The sequence below is a fragment of the Pinus tabuliformis genome, chromosome 5_1 (assembly GCF_031772625.1).
Source record: "Pinus tabuliformis cultivar Carrire ecotype Pingquan chromosome 5_1, CPIR1, whole genome shotgun sequence".
NCBI lineage: Eukaryota > Viridiplantae > Streptophyta > Pinopsida > Pinales > Pinaceae > Pinus > Pinus tabuliformis.
This window is the reverse complement of record NC_142305.1, coordinates 287,168,896-287,188,190: the sequence shown is the minus strand read 5'-3', so window position 1 is coordinate 287,188,190 and position 19,295 is coordinate 287,168,896. Positions and strand designations below refer to the sequence as shown.

At 41.5% G+C, this 19,295-nt stretch overlaps 1 protein-coding gene across 2 annotated transcripts in view; it reads left to right on the top strand.

The window, feature by feature from the left end:
• Positions 1–19,295, top strand: part of LOC149164469 (PLAC8 family protein) — a 138,117-nt gene that overhangs the window by 35,984 nt on the left and 82,838 nt on the right. For both annotated transcript variants that reach the window (XM_089432085.1, XM_089432086.1), the window contains one exon: positions 11,314–11,491. In XM_089432085.1, coding sequence (XP_089288211.1) covers positions 11,314–11,491 — 178 coding nt within the window. The remainder of the gene's footprint in view (positions 1–11,313; positions 11,492–19,295) is intronic.

The following is a 19,295-nucleotide window of genomic DNA, read 5'->3' as shown; positions in this document are numbered from 1 at the left end:
TTCTTATAATTCTTCAAAAGTTTTGCAGAGAGAGTACAATATACAATATTCACTTGCCCAATCAAAGTGAAATCTGACCAGTCAAACAACAGTAACAAAAATCCCTAACCAGAAAGTGAATGCTGGTCAACATGGCAGATGTTGACCTCCAAAATAGCTCGGTCAAACTTGGTCAACTCGACCTCTAACAGCTAGTCAAATCAACCCAAAAACAGTCTGAAAAATCCAATCAAATCTGGTCAACGAAAGTCAACGTTGTAGGGAACCCTTATGCAGTCAATGCTGGTCAGACAATGGTCAAACAACCTCGATCTCTGTGCCCAGAAATGCGGCGTACCCAAACAAAGATCCCCCACACAAAACCGCAGTCAAAACAGGGCAACGCAATTCAAAACAACCCTCCTGCAACTTCGGTCAACACTGGTCAATGCAGGGACATAAAACCCTTCTCTTCTTTGCACATGTGGAGAGCTGCCTCTGAAATTCGTAGCCAATCAACGAAGTAGAGAGAAGAATGAGTGTGAGTGAGATGCCAAAATGAGGAGGAGGCTCCTTGTATTTATATGTGAACGTTGGGGATGAATAAACATCACTGTTGGGCTTTTGAACCTACATTAGTTTGCTGGCTGACCTTGACAATTTTTCCATAAACAAAATAAATTTATAATTCCATTTGTACATATCAAAATGGGATGATCTTTAGATCAATCCTACACCTCTCGGAGAGAGGAATCAAATAAAAATATCAACTGCCTCATATGAGTTGTCCAAGGTGAAGTTTGGCCCTAGTTGCCAAATTTAACACGTCTCCCAGAACTGCGCAGAGCACAGCTGGAGGCCAGTGACAGGCAGCTTCTGCGCAATTCCTGGAGCCAAGGCAGAGCCTTGAGTTTGGGAATGTGCAGTGCATGCCGGGGAAAGCAAGATCTTAGCCAAGGCAGCCCAAATCTGCCCAAGGGCAACTTGAAAACGAGTAGATCTGAATGCATGGGCGAAGGATGGTGCAGATAGGAGTGAATGTTCATGCATGCAATCAAAACCAATGCAGGAATCAGTCAAATGGACGAACAACGAAGCTGACGGGGACAGTTGCCGCAATGGAGACGTTAGTGCAAAAATAGTGTTATGCATGCGACACTTAAGAAAGACAATGCAAAACTTGAAACAACACTTCTACAAGTTAAAACAAACTAAAACGATAGTGGTCGTTCAGTAAGACATGCAAAACAACACTCACACAAGCCAAGGGAATAAAAGTGACAAAAAAAGTAGCAAAATACTTTAAAAGCAAAACTTACCCGGAAAAGCTATGCCCACTATGCCGAAGGTTCCTAGATGCTTTGGGAATGCCAAAGCTCCAAGATCGAGTGTGTATAATGAGCTCTGGGGCGTCATTTAAATAGATTTGGTAGATTCAGGGTTTATGACGCGCATGCCAAAAATCTAGGAAAAAGCGACAAGTGGCAGAAAGTTTCTAAAATCAACTTGAGTGTAACTCCCAGTGCTAAAAATAGATCCCTATTTTCTAGGGATGTTTTTGCTTTTTTTGCCTTTTTCTTTTTCGGTAAAGGGTTGCCATGTATGCATGGGAAAATGGCGCAGTTTTGGAGGGAACTAGACAACTTGCTGGCACGTGCATTGGACAACGATTGAAGGAATGCTTCTGCGCAATTCTTGGGCTGCGTGGCTCTGGCTGCCTCTCATGCTCTCCGCAATTTCCCAGCTGAAGACAAGCTACCAGCTGGGTCTGCGCAATTTCTCTGAGCAAGACTCTCTGCCGGACTGCTCTACGCATTTTTGGAGAGTAGGGCTGACTGCCAAGCTGCTTTGCGCAATTCCTGAGAGCAAGGTTGGTTGCCCTATAGGATTGCGTAGTTTGCCAAGGCCCAAGACAACGCAAGAACCGGATGTAAACCAAGTCATGGGGTCAACTTGTGGTTGGTTAGCGAAACAAGTTAGTGAACACAAGTTGCAAAGAGAGAGATAACTTGAATGAAACACAAGTACCTGAGCAGTGCAAGACATGCTGCTAAGATTTTGAGGAGGGAGGCTCCAAAACAAAGCGAGGGAAAATTTTTGGAGGGTGGTTGTGGCCGCTACAACAAGGTCAAATGAGTCATTTTGCCCCACAAGACCAATTCGGCCCAGCCTTGTCAAGGCAGCCTTGAAGAGACCCTATTCGATCTCCTGGATGGCTATAAAAGGAAGAGACTTCGACCTCATTTGATCACTCACACACACTTCGATTTCTGTGTAAAAGAGAAGAAGAATCCAAGGAAAGAAGAAAAATAAAATTTTTGCTTGTCTTTGTTCACACGTGCGAAGTTACTCTGCGAATTAGGGCTGAAATTTTGTTTGTGCGAAGGTGCTCGGGCAACTCTGTTTCTGCGAAGGCACCACGACAACTCTGTGAAGGCACCAGGGCAACTCTGCTAAGGTGTCGAGGTAATTTGTGAAGTTGCAAGTCAGAAATTTTGATTAGAAGAGGTTTGACCAACTTTGATTCATGTTGACTTGGTTTGGTTGAAGGAGATCTAAAGGAGGACTGACTTGGTTCCTTGTGGACGTCTTGGTCTTTGGTCTTGGATGTCTCACTTTGATCTGATTCTATAAAAAGAGAAGTTGTTTGGGTTTTCTCCCTTGTGGGGTTTTGCCCTGGCTTTTAGCCTATATTTTGTGTTCTTTGTCTCTTGTGATCTTCATGCACTTTATGTATTGGTAATTGCTTGATAAAGAAGAGATAATTAAGTAATAAAAACCAACAAACACTGACAAGTAATTATCAAGTAAGAGGAATCAACCCTAATCTACTAACATATTGATTTCTCAACATCAACTTTTAGAGGCCATTTCTCACAAACCATGAGGAGCCTTGTGGCATGCCACATATTGTTGGAATTGGTGTTATGAATTTAAATTCATAAAAATATTAAATATTATCTAAATTAATAAATCATTAATTATAATCAATTAATTAGCAATTAATTAGTTAAATGAAGAGACATTAGTCCCAAGGGACATGTCCCTCTGATTAGGCATGGCCAGTCAACTCCTATTAAAGGAGCACCACCTCAACGTTGTATTCATTTTCGAATTTTATCAATTAATAATATATATTACATTCAGGAATCTGGGGTATTTTTAACAGTCAAGCAACAAATTAGAATTTATATTCCAACAGTGGTATTAGAGCCAGAATTCATCTGGTGACACCCATGACCTCCTGCTCGCTGTCAGGCCCTACGGGCCTCCCATCCTCGGCTTGTCCACTGTTTCACTGCTGCAAGGCCGAACAGGCAGTGTCCATGGTTCCTTGTCGGAACAGGTGACGTTCGTGGTTCCTTGCTGGCGGTCAGGCCCTACGAGCCTCCCATCCTCAGCCTGTCTGCTGTTTCATTGTTGCAAGGTCGAATAGGCGGTGTCCGCGGTTACCTGGCTTGGCGGCGTAAAGGAACAGTCGTGCCATGACACAACCGGCATCTGCAAGGCTCCGTGGCGTGGAGAACAACGCTTCGTAACATGGATTAGTTGACCACTGTCAGTCAGATTATCGATCGACCTGGAGAGTCCTTTTCACGAATTCGGTCAACTCTTTAACAAAACGTCGTGACTGTTGAACGTACACCGTTGATTCGTTAATAAGGTTGAAATATATATATATATATATACACACACACAGTCGATTCTTAATAAGGTAAAAAGAATGAATATAAATATAAAGTTATATAATTACATAACATTTATAAATTATAACTTTATAATATATAGTTTAAAAAAAATAAAAAAAAATATTATTATTATTTTTATTTTTTATCATTATTTAACGAAAAAAATTGGGTCTTCAAGAAAAAAACAAAACAAAATGGCAAGCAACAACAATGATGATATGAAAAAAATTCAAGAGGACATCAACAAGTTAAATAAACGCTTGGATAATGTCGAGAAGTCAGTTAGTAAGCAGGACCAAATGGCCAACGATATCTCTTACTTAAAAAACTTGATGAGCTAGTGTTTCAGAGGGACTGGTCCGCCTTCAGCTACACAGGGTCCCAAGACTCTGGAAGGTGAGACTTCTCCAGAGCATGAATTCCTGAGGCATGAGAAGCGGCGAATACCACAAATTCACTTCGAAGGAAGCCAATGTTATACTAAATCTTTCGAAAGGAACCATCTCAAGATCAATAATGGATTACCTAAGTATGATGGTAAGAACTGTAAGGGCACTGTTGTATGGGTAAATAAGATGGACGCGATCTTTTTAGAAAACCCTCCACTCGGCGAGCAAGAAAGAGTCATGACTGCATCCAACTACTTAGAAGCAGAAGCGTACGATTGGTTTTTGTGGTGGTTGTCTAAATGTACGGGTTGCTCATTCAATTGGCAAAACTTTAAAAACCCCTTGCTAAAAAGGTTTCATGACGAGGAGGAGGATGATGTCTACGAGAGATTCGTTCACCTGAAACAAAAAGGATCAGTGAGTGAATACACTCACGAATGGGAAGTATTAGCAGTAAGACATAGAGGGTTCTCAAATGAAGAGCTGTTAAAATTGTACTGTTGTGGCATCAAAGATTACATTCGCGAAGAATTAAAATGTCATAAGCCCAAAACCATTGAGGAGGCCAGACACGCAGCCATAATTATCGAACGGAAGTATAAACTCTACAAGGCACCATATGCCAGTAACGAGAGAACTAACAACTATTCCAAGGGGAAGTCAAGTAAACCATCATCAGAGAACACTAGCAAGTACGTTCCACCACAAATGCGAAATGAAGGAAAACAATAAACTAGTGTCAAAAGGAAAAAAATGGCAAATGCTGGAAGTGCGGAGAGAAGTATTACACAGGACACAAATGTGCAATGCAAAAATTGTACAACTGCGACGCTGAATGAGAAGAAGAATCTCCAGAAAACAGCTCTGACGAAGAGGACAATGAAGGAAATGCAAACCCTAGTCCAGAATCAGAAGAATATATGCCACGAATTCCTTTAGCTGCCATCACAGGGATAGCTCAACCACAGACACTGAAGCTTAAAGGTCACATCAATAAGCAAAGCGTTATCGTTCTAGTAGACTCAGGAAGTACACACAACTTTGTAGATGTCAATGTTGCAAAAAGACTGAACATTTTTTGCTTACCCAATAGCAGATTTAAAAGTCATGGTAGCAGATGGAAAACGTATAGATGGAGTAGGCAAGTGCCATAAAGTTAAGTTGCAGTTAAGCGAATACGCAATGGAGTCCAGTTTTTATACAGTTCCCCTAGGAGGAGTAGATGTCGTTTTAGGTGTACAATGGTTACGAACACTAGGCACGTATTCAACAAATCACATAAAGCAGTTCATTAAATTCAAGTGGGATGGAAGGAAATATAAGTTGTTTGGGTTTCAAGCACCACCAACTCAAGTCATCTCCGCTCAGTAGATGAAAAAACTTATTCGCAAGGGGGCACCAACATTTGTTGCACAATGTCAGCAGTTGGAGTTATTATCGATAGAAGGGACCCACCAACCATCAGAAATTTCATCCTTGATTCAGAAATACGAGAAGGTTTTTCAAGATCTACCAATGAAGTTACCCCCTGAAAGGCAAATTGAACACATTATCGAAGTCAAACCAGACTCAACACCAGTAAACGTTAAGCCATATCGTTATCCCCATCACCACAAGACAGAAATAGAACGCTTAATACAAGACCTGCTGAAGCATGGAATCATTACGAAAAGTAGAAGTCCATACGTTGCACCTGTAGTATTGGTCAGGAAGAAGGATGGATCCTTTCGATTATGTATAGATTACAAAGGTTTAAACAAAATCACTATTAAACATAAGTTTCTGATTCCGTTCATTGATGAAATGCTAGATGAACTACACGGTGCAGAATACTTTTCCAAATTAGATCTAAGATCAGGCTACTACCAAATACGAGTAAGGCTAGAAGACATCGAAAAGACAACATTCAGGACTCATGAAGGGCATTATGAGTTCAAGGTCATGCCATTTGGATTAACAAATGCGCCAACCACCTTCCAAGCAACCATGAATGAACTCTTTCACCCTTATCTGCGGAAGTTTGTATTAGTTTTCTTCGATGATATTTTGGTCTACAGTAAGACGTGGAAAGAACATCTCAAGCATCTGGAAGAAGTATTGTCTGTATTGGAAAAGAACCAGTTTTACGCCAAGCTATCAAAGTGTACGTTTGGGCAAAAGGAAGTTGAATACCTAGGACATGTTATATCTAGGGAAGGAGTCCAAGTGGATCCCAACAAAATCAAGGCAATCAAAGAATGGCCCAAACCCAAGAACGTATCCAAGCTAAGAGGATTTTTAGGTTTAACCGAGTATTACAAAATATTTATAAAAAACTATGCACATCTGACAGCACCCTTGACCAATTTGTTAAAGAAGAATGCTTTCCAGTGGAATGACCAAGCAAACAAGTGTTTTGAGAATTTAAAGGAAGTAATGTCAACCACACCAGTACTAGCAACTCCTGACTTCTCCAAACTGTTCGTAGTCAAATGTGATGCTTGGCTTCGGCATTGGAGTTGTATTAATGGAGGACAACCACCCTATAGCATTTGAGAGCAGGAAACTAAATAAACGAGAAGGCTTTAAATGAACATACCAAAAGGAGATGCTCGCCATCATACACGCTTTAACGAAGTGGCGCCAATATTTGCTTGGAAGTAAATTTTCAATCCAAACCGACCACAACAGTCTTCAGTTCTTACTTCAACAAAAGACATTATCAACAAAACAACAGAAGTGGATGGAGAAGTTGTCAACTTTCGACTTAGAAATATTGCACAAAAAAGGAAAGGAGAATGTCGTAGCTGATGCACTCTCACGTAAGGATGACGACCACACAACATGTGTCGCCATGATACTTGTTCTGGAATGATTGGACGAAATATGAGCCGAATATGCCAAGGATGAGGATTGTGACTCCATGATTAAGAATATCAACCAATATACCAACTTTGAGTGGAAGAATGATATCTTATGGCATAAGGGTAGAATTTACCTAACACCCGCATCCAAATTTAAGGTGAGAATACTAAAAGAGTCTCACAATTCCCTTGCAGCCGGACATGTCGGATTCTACAAGACTTACTACAACATCCGACAATCATCTATTGGAAGGGTATGAGCAAGGAAATTCAGAAATATGTTGCAGAATGTGATATTTTTCAAAGAAATAAGAGCGAAAATTTTCCAACTGCAGGATTACTACATCCACTACACATTCCAAATAAGAAGTGGGAAGAGATTTCGATGGACTTTATTAAAGGACTACCTGCAATTGACGTGACGGATAAAATATTTGTAGTAGTTGATAGGCTCACTAAATATGCCCACTTTATGGCTATTAAAAAGACAGACATGACTAAACAAATCGTTGATGTGTTTTGTAAAAATATTTACAAACTACACGGGTTTCCTAAGGTCATCGTCAACAATAAAGATGTAAGATTTAAGGGAAAAGTTTGGAACGAATTCTACCACCAAGCAAGGATATCCCTCAACATGAGTTCGGCCTATCACCCCCAAACAGATGGGCAAACTGAAATCGTTAATAAATGCTTGGAAACATATCTGCGTTGTTTCGTTATAGATAAACAAAACAGATGGACCCAGTGGCTACACCTGGCAGAATGGTGGTATAATACCACGTACCACATGTCAACTAAGATGACACTCTTCCATCCCGGATGCGGGTGTCTAATGCGAGTGGAGGACAAATGGGGTGTCACATGGGCAGGTGTCAGCCCATTAGTGACATGCAGTACCCCGCAGCTGATATAGTAGGCTCGCATGCAGTAGAACTTATGCCGGCATTAATGCTGGTCATGTCGTCCATTCTGCACTGCCTGGTGAACTGCGCTATGGAGGTTAATAAACACGGAACCCCTCTGGCATTTGAGCATACCATTGCTTTCGTCTGGCATATTGCCGCTCTTCTGGTGCATCATTCGGCGGACTGGGGAAGGGAACAAGAGCATCCATGCTCTGCAGCCTTCTCAGAGACTGTTATACGCCTCAGAAATCTGCGTCGTGAGCTCGATTTGGCTACCCTCGGCCCGATTAAGGTCTCCTCACCAGGTCCCGGTACGCGAGTTCATTATCGGAATTCAGACATGAGGGGTGAAAGACAAAGGATGTGCTGTCGGCGTGGCAGCTCTCGCGACAGGGCCTCCATCCAGCAGCCTGGCCCCAATTCCCCTTCTTCCTCCGTCGAAGTCACTTCTGAGCCGCATCACTTTCATGGCATTAGAGCTGGGCGCGACAGAGGCATGGAAAGCGATTGTAGTATGGACTGTGGGCATCACGAGCATCCTATGGTAAGGTACCGGGTTCCCTGTGCTCTCGCTAATTCCACCTTCATTATCTCTGTAACGGTTGAGCATTGTGATATTCTAAGAGATTCGGCAGAAGCCACACTGGATTTTCCTCCTCCTGTTCATGGGACAGGGCCTATTATCGACCTGCAACGCCTTGTCAGGGAAAGCTCCCCTTAGCCGGTCCTTCAGCTCTTGCAGGTCCCAATGAAACTGACAGGGAAAGCTCCCCCATAGCTTGTCCACCAGCTCTCGCAGGCCCAAGCGCGCCTGTTCAGGGACGGCCTTCCAGCGTGATGATCCCTCTCTCTGGTTCTGATGACTCTCTTCATTTTGGGTGCCCAATTGAGGAAGCGCCCTACACAACTGATGATGAATGAGCAAGATAAGAAGGGTGCTCTCGGCAACTCAGGCTGCAAGAGCCACATTTTGTCTCTGTTTTTCGTGTCTATGTATCAGTTCGACAGCATGGGTTTGTCTGTCTATGTGTCGGCCGTTTGGGTTTATTTGTCTGTATGTCTTCGGGTCCCTATTATGTATCGTTTAGAGTCATGGTTTCGAGTCATAGAGGCCATAGATACAGCAGAAGGCAGTAATTCAATTTTGACGGTGTTCAATCTTGGTAGATACAAGCTGGGTAAATGAACATTTTCTGGGCAAGATTTCTAAGCCATGCCCTTTTGTAACTGCTATGTAATTTTTGACCTTTTTGTATTATAATAGAATTAGCCTTATTTAGAAAAGAAAAAAGATGACACTCTTCCAGGCCTTATATGGTTACGAGTCACCCATGTGAAAAGATTTTGCACTCCTTGATTCTAGGGTACCAACAGTTAAAGACCACCTAGGAGAGAGTCAAAGGATCATCAACTTACTAAAAGAAAATCTAACCATGGCTCGTAATAGAATGAAACAACAAGCCGACCAACACCGCTCTGAAAGAGAGTTCGAGGAGGGAGAGTGGGTCTTTGTTAGACTCCAACCTTATAAGCAGTTATCACTAAAACAACAGGGAAAGAATAAATTATCACCTAAATATTATGGACCGTATCAGATAATCAAAAAGATAAGTAGTGTAGCTTATGGATTAAAGTTACTAGACAATTGCCGAATCCATAATACCTTTCATGTATCAAGTCTCAAAAGAGTATTAGGGCAAAACCAAATAGCACAAATAGAAATACTAGAGACCAATGAAGAAGGAAGAATAGTCCTTGACCCTGAAGGTATACTCGCTACCTGAGAAAAGGTTTTATGATCTAAGACAATAAAGGAATACCTCATCAAATGGAAGAGATTGCCAGAGGAAGACTCGTCTTGGGAATCAAAACATTTCCTGCATCAACACCCAGACCTACCAATGCTTTGAGGACAAAGCATCTTAAGGGGAAGGCAATGTTATGAATTTAAATTCATAAAAATTATTAAAAACATTAAATATTGTCTAGATTAATAAATGATTATTATTAATTATAATCAATTAATTAGCAATTAATTCGTTAAATGAAGAGACATTAGTCCCAAGGGACATATCTCTCTGATTAGGCATGGCCAGTCAACTCCTATTAAAGGAGCACCGCCTCAGCCTTGTATTCATTTTCAAATTTTATCAAGTAATAATATATATTACATTCAGGAATCTGGTGTATTGTTAACAGTCAAGCAGCAAATTAGAATTTATATTTCTAACAATCGGCATGACGAAGATCTCTAGAGCAAATTTATTGATCTTCATCCTCAAAAACTTCAACAAGTGTGGGGCTTCTAGGGCTTTCCAGGGCTTATTGTTTTTCGGAGCTTCCAATCAAGGCAATCTAGACAAATATTAAGAGCGTTCAAGAACAGATGTTGGCATTGATGACACTACCATTCAATAGATTCACCCCCCCTCTCAGTATTTCCAACAATTGGTTTGCTGGATTAGTGATGTGTGCATTGGGGACTAGATTGACAACTGCTCAGGGGTTTCAAGGTATGTGGACTTGTCTTGGGGGGTGTGGTTGAGAGGAAACCTCAGGTCTCACTGCCCTGCAATTGGAATTGGCATGGATCTTTGCCTGTTGTTTGCTCACTCTCTGATGGAACAATTGGGAAGAAAGAGCTGATTCTCATGAAGGTTTCTGGCTGGGCTGAGGTACATAGAGAAATCATATGTTAAGGGTCTGATATACCAGTAGCTCAGATGAACGTTTATATCTCAATTTCAGTTTTGTGTTCTGGGGAATGATGATAGTGCAATTGTTGTAACTTTGTGACTGCTCATATTGCTGTTGTTAGATGTTTCACCCGCATTATCTGTCATTTCTTATACTCCTTTTCTAGTATCATGTTATCCTCATAATCCATTCATATAAAGTGAGACGATTCTTCTGCTGTGTGATGCAGATATATTGTTCCCACTGCATTTTCTCCTTTCTCCTTTCTGCCAAATTATGGTAATTTGAAATGCGTACATATTTGATCTTTTTCTTTCCATTGGAGACATTTCTTTCGGAAATGTTCTGTCTGTCCTATTCTTTTACGTTTTCCATTTTCTGTAGCTCAATTTATAAATATTAAATAGTCGATTTTCACATTCTTTTGCTGAATGCCTCTCTCTTGATCATCAAAATTAGAAGTTGATATTATTTGCATTTTGGAAGTTTAAGTGATTTTCATTGCAAGATTGGGTTGGGTACATGTTGTCTGGAAATGCTTAGTAGTCGAGCTTTTGGTATTCTTTTGAAGTTAATTTTAACTTTTTTAAAAACTTTATAACTGATTTTGTTTAGCTTTACAGTTTGCGTATACATGGAAGTAGGTATGTTGAAAGAGCAAATGTTCTGTTTTGTGATAAGGGGGCATATGCCATGCATTTCATGTTTACTATATCATAATTTGTATACTTCTGTACAGATTATCGGAACTTTAAAGCTACACTTGATCATTATATTCCTTCCCTGATAATAGGCTTTTTGATGGCAGACAACCAGTCTCTCGGAGTACATTATGAAGGGACAAGGTAGCTATGTTCCACCAGGGTACATGCCTGCAGCACAATCAGATGATGACATCCATGAGATTTTATCTAGTCATGAACCCCGGCAGGATCCAATACCATGGTCGTCAGGCATTTGTGCTTGCTTTGATGATATGCAAAGCTGTATGTTTTTTTCTTTCCTTCCAAAAAAGTGGAAATGGAAATCATTGTGAGAGAGGGTTGAAAGCATAACAACTTGACAGCTTAATAACAAAGCAAATACATGTTCATGAAATGCAGCTCTTGAAAATCCACTGCTACTGTAGCTCTTTAAGTAAATAGGTTCATTGACTTGTATTCTCTGTTTTTTTGAGATTTCTACGACTCTTTTGGCAGTTCTATGCTTTCTTTCAATGTTTGTCCACCAGGGATGCCCTTAAAACCCTCTGGTATATTAAAGGAGACATAAGTGGAAGAAGTTGAATGCTTGTGAACTCAGCTTTTTGGAATAATATGGAGACACAGAAGACATCTGTTGGAGTAATAAGTTGTTGATGATTGTAGCAGCGGACAAGTACTTCTGCCTTGGATACGTGTCAAGCATGCAGGAGTTGTCCAAAGTCTCCTAAGCATACTTGTTCAATTTATTTTCTTTTGTGATTTAGGTTAACTTAGGAAAATAACATAATCAATTATGTTGGTCATTGAGCTAAAGTAACTAGAGAAAAATGAATTATTTACTTAAATGAATTTGTTTTAATCTCAACTGTTGATATCAAGTGGGTTATGATTTAATCCTAGCCATCCATCACTTTGGAGATTAAGGTTAGGGATTTAGCTCAATGAGAAATTATAAAAACAAGGCTAAGGAGAGGAGAAAGACTCAAGAGAGAGTGTGATACTCAGAGCTGAAGAGAAAGGAAGTGTTGCAGCAATGGAGAAAAATCCAGAGAAAATTGAGTGGAGGCTAAGGATATACTAATTATTTTGAACACTTGATTTGCAGAGGGCCTCACCTGTGAGCGAGTTTCAGCATCAGAAAGGCTGTACTAGTGAAGCGTTTAAGGAAGGGATTCCCATGAGTGATGACGAGAGATTTAGGTTGCAAGTGTGAGAGAGATAGCGCACGGGCCACACGTATGATGGGTGGGAGAGTGCACGGCTACATGTGTTAGTGAGAACCAGCTTCTAGAGGGTTGCATGACTGGAGAGAAGCCAACAAAGGTGCAGATCAGGGTTTCTCAAGGGTTGATAAGCTAGGTTCTAAATTGCTGTAAATTTTCCAGTATTTTCTTTGTGGGCCATTTTCGTAGTAAGGGAGGGAGCCCTCATTATTTAGAGAATAAAAGTCAAGAGCAATTGGAGGGTTATTCGATGTGTGAAAGATTTCCTATGTGTGTGCGCTTCTACCATTTAATTTTTTGTTAAAAATTCCAATGGGTTTTACATTTTGTAATTGTAGAAATATTTTCCGGGTATAAAAAATTGCTAGGAATTAAAATCAGATCTGGAATTAAGAAGTCAAACCTGTTACCCACCATTTGTGGGTGATATCCCTAGTAGATTTTTTTTTTCCTCCAAGATGGTCTTCAGCCGGCAGCCAGCAGCCCCTTGTAACCACTAGCTAGCTCATTGTGCCATTTCTCTGCCACCTAAGCCAACCATGTGGCCCCTCGCCCTTTCTGCCATGATCGTATGTTTGAAGGTGGACCTCCCGAACCTAAAGGTATGCTTTGTCGTTTGGAAATTGAGTATTGTAGTTTGCTTATCATGGACACTTCTGGGCATGGAGTAATGGGGGATTCCACAGAAAGAATGGGTTAGGTCTCTGCTCTTGTCCCCTAGACCCCTTTTGGATATTAAACTTAGATTCTAGTCCTGTGGGATCTCTTTACTGACCATTTGGCTTTAGGGATGGTATTTCGCGGGAAACACCGATTTTGATTGCCTGGTCCTGCTCCCTTATCCGCTTATATTACCCCATTTCCACACATTATTACCCCATTCATCATTTCTTCTACTTGGGTCCACATTCCTCCACATAGAGTTAACTCACCCCTTCCCCTTTGCCCACCCCTTGGGTCAGGCCTGAAATGATGCTTGGAGGTTGATGCAGCTAAAAAGAAAGACAAAAGCATATTTGGTCAAATTCAATAAGAAAATGTACCACAAAATGCAAAAGATGGTCGGGGCAAACACATTTAGTACGTGGGGGAAAGCCAATACATGAGCTCTACCCAATTATCATGGCCGTCACCCTGATTCCTACAGGTTCTATGAGCTTCCTTCATCATATAGGAAGCCATGATTGTCCCAACCCCTGGTGGGCAATGAACCATCCTACCTTAAAAGGGGGTATTCACTGTTATATCTTATGCATCATGCTCTTACCCCTTGAGCCCCGAGCAATCAATCAAAGAAAATCATAAAAAGGCAAAGTGAATGTAAAGAAGGGTGGAAAATTCAAGGTTGGGGCACCTCATGTACCACTTTTTCTCCCTCCTATACATTATAAAGCCAAGTGTGGGCTTCCCTCTTATTAGCTACCCTTGTACCCCAACATGTGACCCAAGGTTGCCCCTTCTCATCCCCTGCTTCATTCACTAATCTGTCACATGCCACCACCTTTTGAAAGAAATACCTTGAACATATTATCCCCTTTAGAAGTAGAAACCACCTAATAGGATACTTGGTTAACCCCATTTGGAGTTTAGGAGACATTGGCACATCCCAAAGCCCATTAAGGAAGGGCAGGCCATTATGAAGTCCCCACTTGTGGTCCATGTTTGGTATGCTCATTTACTCGATTTTCCTAATGACTTGTTGTACTGGAAGGCTAGGGGACGCGTTGGACCTTATGCAGGATTGTAGATGGTCTCCATCTTGGATTTGGTCTCTATATATATGGGGTCGTAATCCTCCAGAGGGCTACATTGGCCCATGTAGGGGTGTGTTGAGAGCCATTGGCCTCCACAACAATAGACAACACTCCATGGATCCTTGAGGATGGTCAGAGATGCTCGAGATACTCCCATTGGACAAGGAAGATGCACCTGGTTCACCTTTGTCTAGTTGGTCCCATAGATGTACCATGCACTTGGCAATTGACCCAGGACTTGTAGGATGATGTGGCATCCACTACACCATCATCAGAGCCCTTGCAGACAATCTACAGGCATCCTAGACTCATTTGAAGACCCATGAGTTTGTTATTGTGCCCCCACACCCATTGGGAGCACCACAGGTTTATTGCTTGGAGAACAAGGGGCCAACCCCTTGTCCATCACTTTTGAGGGTCCTACTCTTCATTATGGCACCCATGGATCTCATCAAGCCCCTTAGAGGGCCCTACGCCATGCATATATTATTATTTGACCTCTTGAGAGGCTTATTCTTTCATTTGTGAGCTAGTTTGGTGGGCTTGTCACCAAAAGTTAGATTATTAGAACATTATTTTATTTTTTGGGGCTTATGTAGGCTAAGGAGGCTAATTCGAACTCCTCATTAGTGTATAGATACGAGTGATGAGTTCATTTGCTCATCATCCCTTTGGATTGGATCTCTTCTCTCTCTTGAGAATTTCACACTTTTTATTGGCAGATGAATTGGAGTTTTATGGATGAATTTTGATGTGTAGATTTGGTTTATCTTATCTTGGAGCTTTTCTATTGTCAAATTGTGGATGGTTGGATATGTTCTATTACATGTAAGTACATGCTTTTAATGCTATTCTTGTTTTACTTTGTCATATACATTGGATTGAGATTTTCGCTATTTTTAGGGCTAATTGCTATATGCATTTACTGCTTAAATTGTGGAATTTTGTCTCTATATAACATCTCTCAATGTATGGACCATGTAATTTGAACGAAAGCTCCTAGGGGTAATTCTATCAACGAATTCATCTTGATAAGCCATCACTTTTTGCACATCGAAGTATAAAAGATGCAAGATTCCTTCTCTTTGACCTAGAAGGCTAGCGAAGTAGTCTTGAGGCCTCCTTGAATAGGAACCAAAGGTCCTCATTCATATTTGTCATAGACTCCATTCGCCCAAGAGTAAGGCATTGATCTACCAAGAGGTGGTCACCTAAAACCAATTCCTGTTCACCTTTTTCTAGGTCTATCCAAGTTGGTTCACCTAGGGTATCATTTTCCCGATGAGATAGCCCTCCAAAAAGTATGATCTTGTAGCCTCTCCTGTGCTGGTGTCTCCCCAAGGCCTCCAATTTTGAAGCCATTTCGACGGTTGAGTTGTGAGAAAAGCCAAACCCTAGCTCCAAGATCAAACTTTGCCCGAGTATCCCAAGGATAGTGCCTCATAGGATCAATTCAACACCTTTAAGTGAATATTATTTCTTTGATCCTTTGCCCCTCCTTGTTTGGGTTATGAGCATCATTGGTTGCTAAACTCTTACCTCTTAACGTAGGATGGGTCCACTTAGTCTCGTGTGGTCCCATTCCTTTGAAAAGACAATTCTTCAAGAACCATCCGGGATACCAATTTCAATAAGGATTTTAGGGATTGGGAAACTCTTTCACGAGTCATATTCCTTAAATCGAACCCTCAAATCCTACCATCCTTCTCCTAGAAAACATTGTACCTTGCTTAGAAAGCAAGCAAGCTCTAACCTTCAACCTCTTTTGGAAAGGGATCATTTAGGTCACTCCACATCCACATATTGATTTATCCTTCATTGGTGACTCCATAATATACCAGGTCTCCTCCCATCAGTGAAAGTCCATAAATAGTAGGGGGCCTTAACTGAGGTGACAAAGGGCTAAGTCTCCATTTGTTACCCTTGGTCTAGCATTTTCCCTTTAGGTATCCCCTTTAGGTTCCTCGCTAGTTTGAGCGGTAACATTTTGGCACTATTGCCGGGGGCATGAAACATGTGTTTTGTTCTCCATATGACATATTGACATATCATTTTTGGCGACTCCATTGGAAGAACGAAGCCCTAGTTCTTCAATGAATTTTAAGGTCGATGCTTGTAGGGTGAAGCAAGCATTTTTCTAGGCATCTTTAATTTCACCTTGGCGACTCCTACATATTTTTCATGTATAACTCAAATAGGTTGTCATTCTTTGATAAATTGCTCGCTTTGGACATTGGTAACATCCTTGGGCATCCTAATCATGTCGCGGGAAGGATGGTACGTGGGGTGCCCATGTTTGATGGTGATCCACTCTCCGCAATTGACCACTTAGAAAGATTTAATGCACATGCTTCAAAAGAGAAAGTTTTCCACCAAGATGTCCTTATGTTATTGTTCATGAGATCTCTCGGTGGTCATAACTCATGGCTGCATGATCATGAACCTAGGAGCATCTCGTCTATTAAAGAGTTCGTTGATGGCTTTCTTAGACATTGTCAAGTACACCTTGCATTAAGCATCCAAGAGGAAGCCTTCATCGAGCATCATCAAGACATTAAGAATCTAGGTGATGAGCAAGAATACGAGTCCTCCTTGGGTCCACATGATTAAAATGATGATTTTAAGGACACATGTGCTGGGAAGGATGAATTTATGGAAGTGAAATTGAGACCAACCCTACATGATTAAAATGATGATTTTAAGGACACATGTGCTGGGAAGGATGAATTTATGGAAAGTGAAATTGAGACCAACCCTACCTTTCTCAAGGATATTACTCCCGATGAATCCTCTTTTGGAAACCTTGAGAGAGATGATCCCATTAGTCCTTTGAAAGATGATCCTCAATTTGATTGTGCTCCCATTTACGACACCGACAAAGAGGATGAGGATGAGATTGGTCTTCCCTTCCTCTCAGGCACTATTTATGATGACATACCCATTGATACCCTTGGGAAGGAGAATCTTCATTTTCCTTTGCATAAATAGGGGCAGTTGGAAGTGATCAATTTTCCGTTTAGGAGAGACCCAATCTTTGATACTAAGGGAATCGACAAGGCTCCCACTTCTCCTAAGTATGATTCTATGTCCAAGTCACTTGAGCCTTTAGATTATGATTTTGGGAAAGCACAACCTATTGAATACAATTTTCTTTCTCCCTTTTTCCTATTGGTCATCATGTCGAGTCTTCATCAAGTGATTCCCTCACCCCTGGTCATATGATCTCAAGTAACTGTGAGCCCTTTGTTGGACATTGGATAAACCAACGCTCCCCGTGTGTTTCGTGACATGGACTAACCTCCTCTTGTGGATCCTTATCTCTGGTGATGCGTTCATTGACTAAAACTTGCGGGTTTTGGTCTAATGACAATCATGATTCCCAACAAGTGTTATCAAAGCGTAGGTCACGAGTTTGATACACACTCGACTCGCGTTGGGGGGGAGATTGTTGGACGTTGGATAAATCAACGCTCCTTGTGTGTTTCGTGACGTGGACTAACCGCCTCTTGTGGATCCTTATCTCTGGCGATGCGATCGTTGACTAACACCTGGGGGTTTTGGTCTGAGGGCAATCGTGATTCCCAACAAGTCCTTCCCCCCGCCTGAGTATAGTGTCAAAGAGAAGCCCTTCATTGATTATACTTTTCCTCCTTGGACGAACCCTCAAGGTTTTGATTACTCCATAATCTTCCCTCTCCAGTGTAATCATCATGTGCAACCTACTTTTATTTCTCCATTTTGTCGGCCTCCCTTTCCTACTAATCATAACCCAATGAAGGCCATAAGCCATGACGTAAATAATAAGGGCAATGGTGGAATTGATATGCCAAAGGTTGCCATCCATCAAAATTTTATGAGGTGGTTGTTGACATCTTTATATTTTGGTTGCACGAGAAGATCTTATGGACTAGATTACATCCTTTTCTTAACTCTTGTCACACAATCATCCATGTGTGTGGGTGTCATATTTTCCCACCTCCCGCCCACAACATCCTCCATGTGTTTGGGTTTGCATTCGCTTTGGGATTTGCCGCATGAGTAATCATATAGGCAGACATATTTATATTGACTTGATGATGTGGTTGCACTGGCTTTATGATTACACTTAGCATTAGCCTTACTACATGCATGTTAGTATAGGATGCATTGCATGATGATTTTTGCATTAGAATTAACGTCATATGATATTTCTCATGGTAGATAGATGCATGTCAGCATGTTTTATTTTCTGTTGATTTTATGGCCTAACATATAGCATGTGCGATCATGAGACGCCGCGAAAGCATGCTGCACCGTGTTTTTCCTTCTATTGTATGTGCAAGTGACAGGTGTACGGTAACCAAGAGATTGATGGAGTTCTTGTGACCTACCGCTCGAGCAGCTTCGCCCACTTCTTCGAGAGATCACATCCCAGTTGAAGCTAGATGTTACCCATCATTTTGTGGGTGATATCCCTAGGAGAATTTTTTTTTCCCTCCAAGATGGTCCTCAGCCGGCAGCCAGCAACCCCTTGCAGCGACTAGCTAGTTCATTGTGCCATTTCTCCACCACTTGAGCCAGCCATGTGGTTCCTTGCCCATCTGCCATGATCGTATGTTTGAAGGTGGGTCTCCCATTTTTCCTCCAAGATGGTCCTCAGTCGGTAGCTAGCAACCCCTTGCATCCACTAGCTAGTTCATTGTGCCATTTCTCCGCCACCTGAGCCAGCCATGTGGTTCCTTGCCCATCTGCCATGATCGTATGTTTGAAGGTGGGCCTCCCAAACCTAAAGGTATGCCTTGTCATTTGGTAATTGAGTATTGTAGTTTGCTTATCATGGACACTTTTGGGCATGGATTAATGGGGGGATTCGGTGGAAAGAATGGGTTAGGTCTGTGCTCTTGTCCCTAGACTCCTTTTGGATATTAACCTTGGATTCTAGTCCTGTGGGATCTCTTTATTGACCATTTAGCTTTAGGGATGGTATTTCACGGGAAACGCCAATTTTGATTGCCTGGTCCCGCTCCCTTGTCCGCTTATATTACCCCCTTTCCACACATTATTACCCCATTCATCATTTCTCCCACTTGGGTCCACATTCCTCCACTGGGTCCACATAGAGTTAACTCG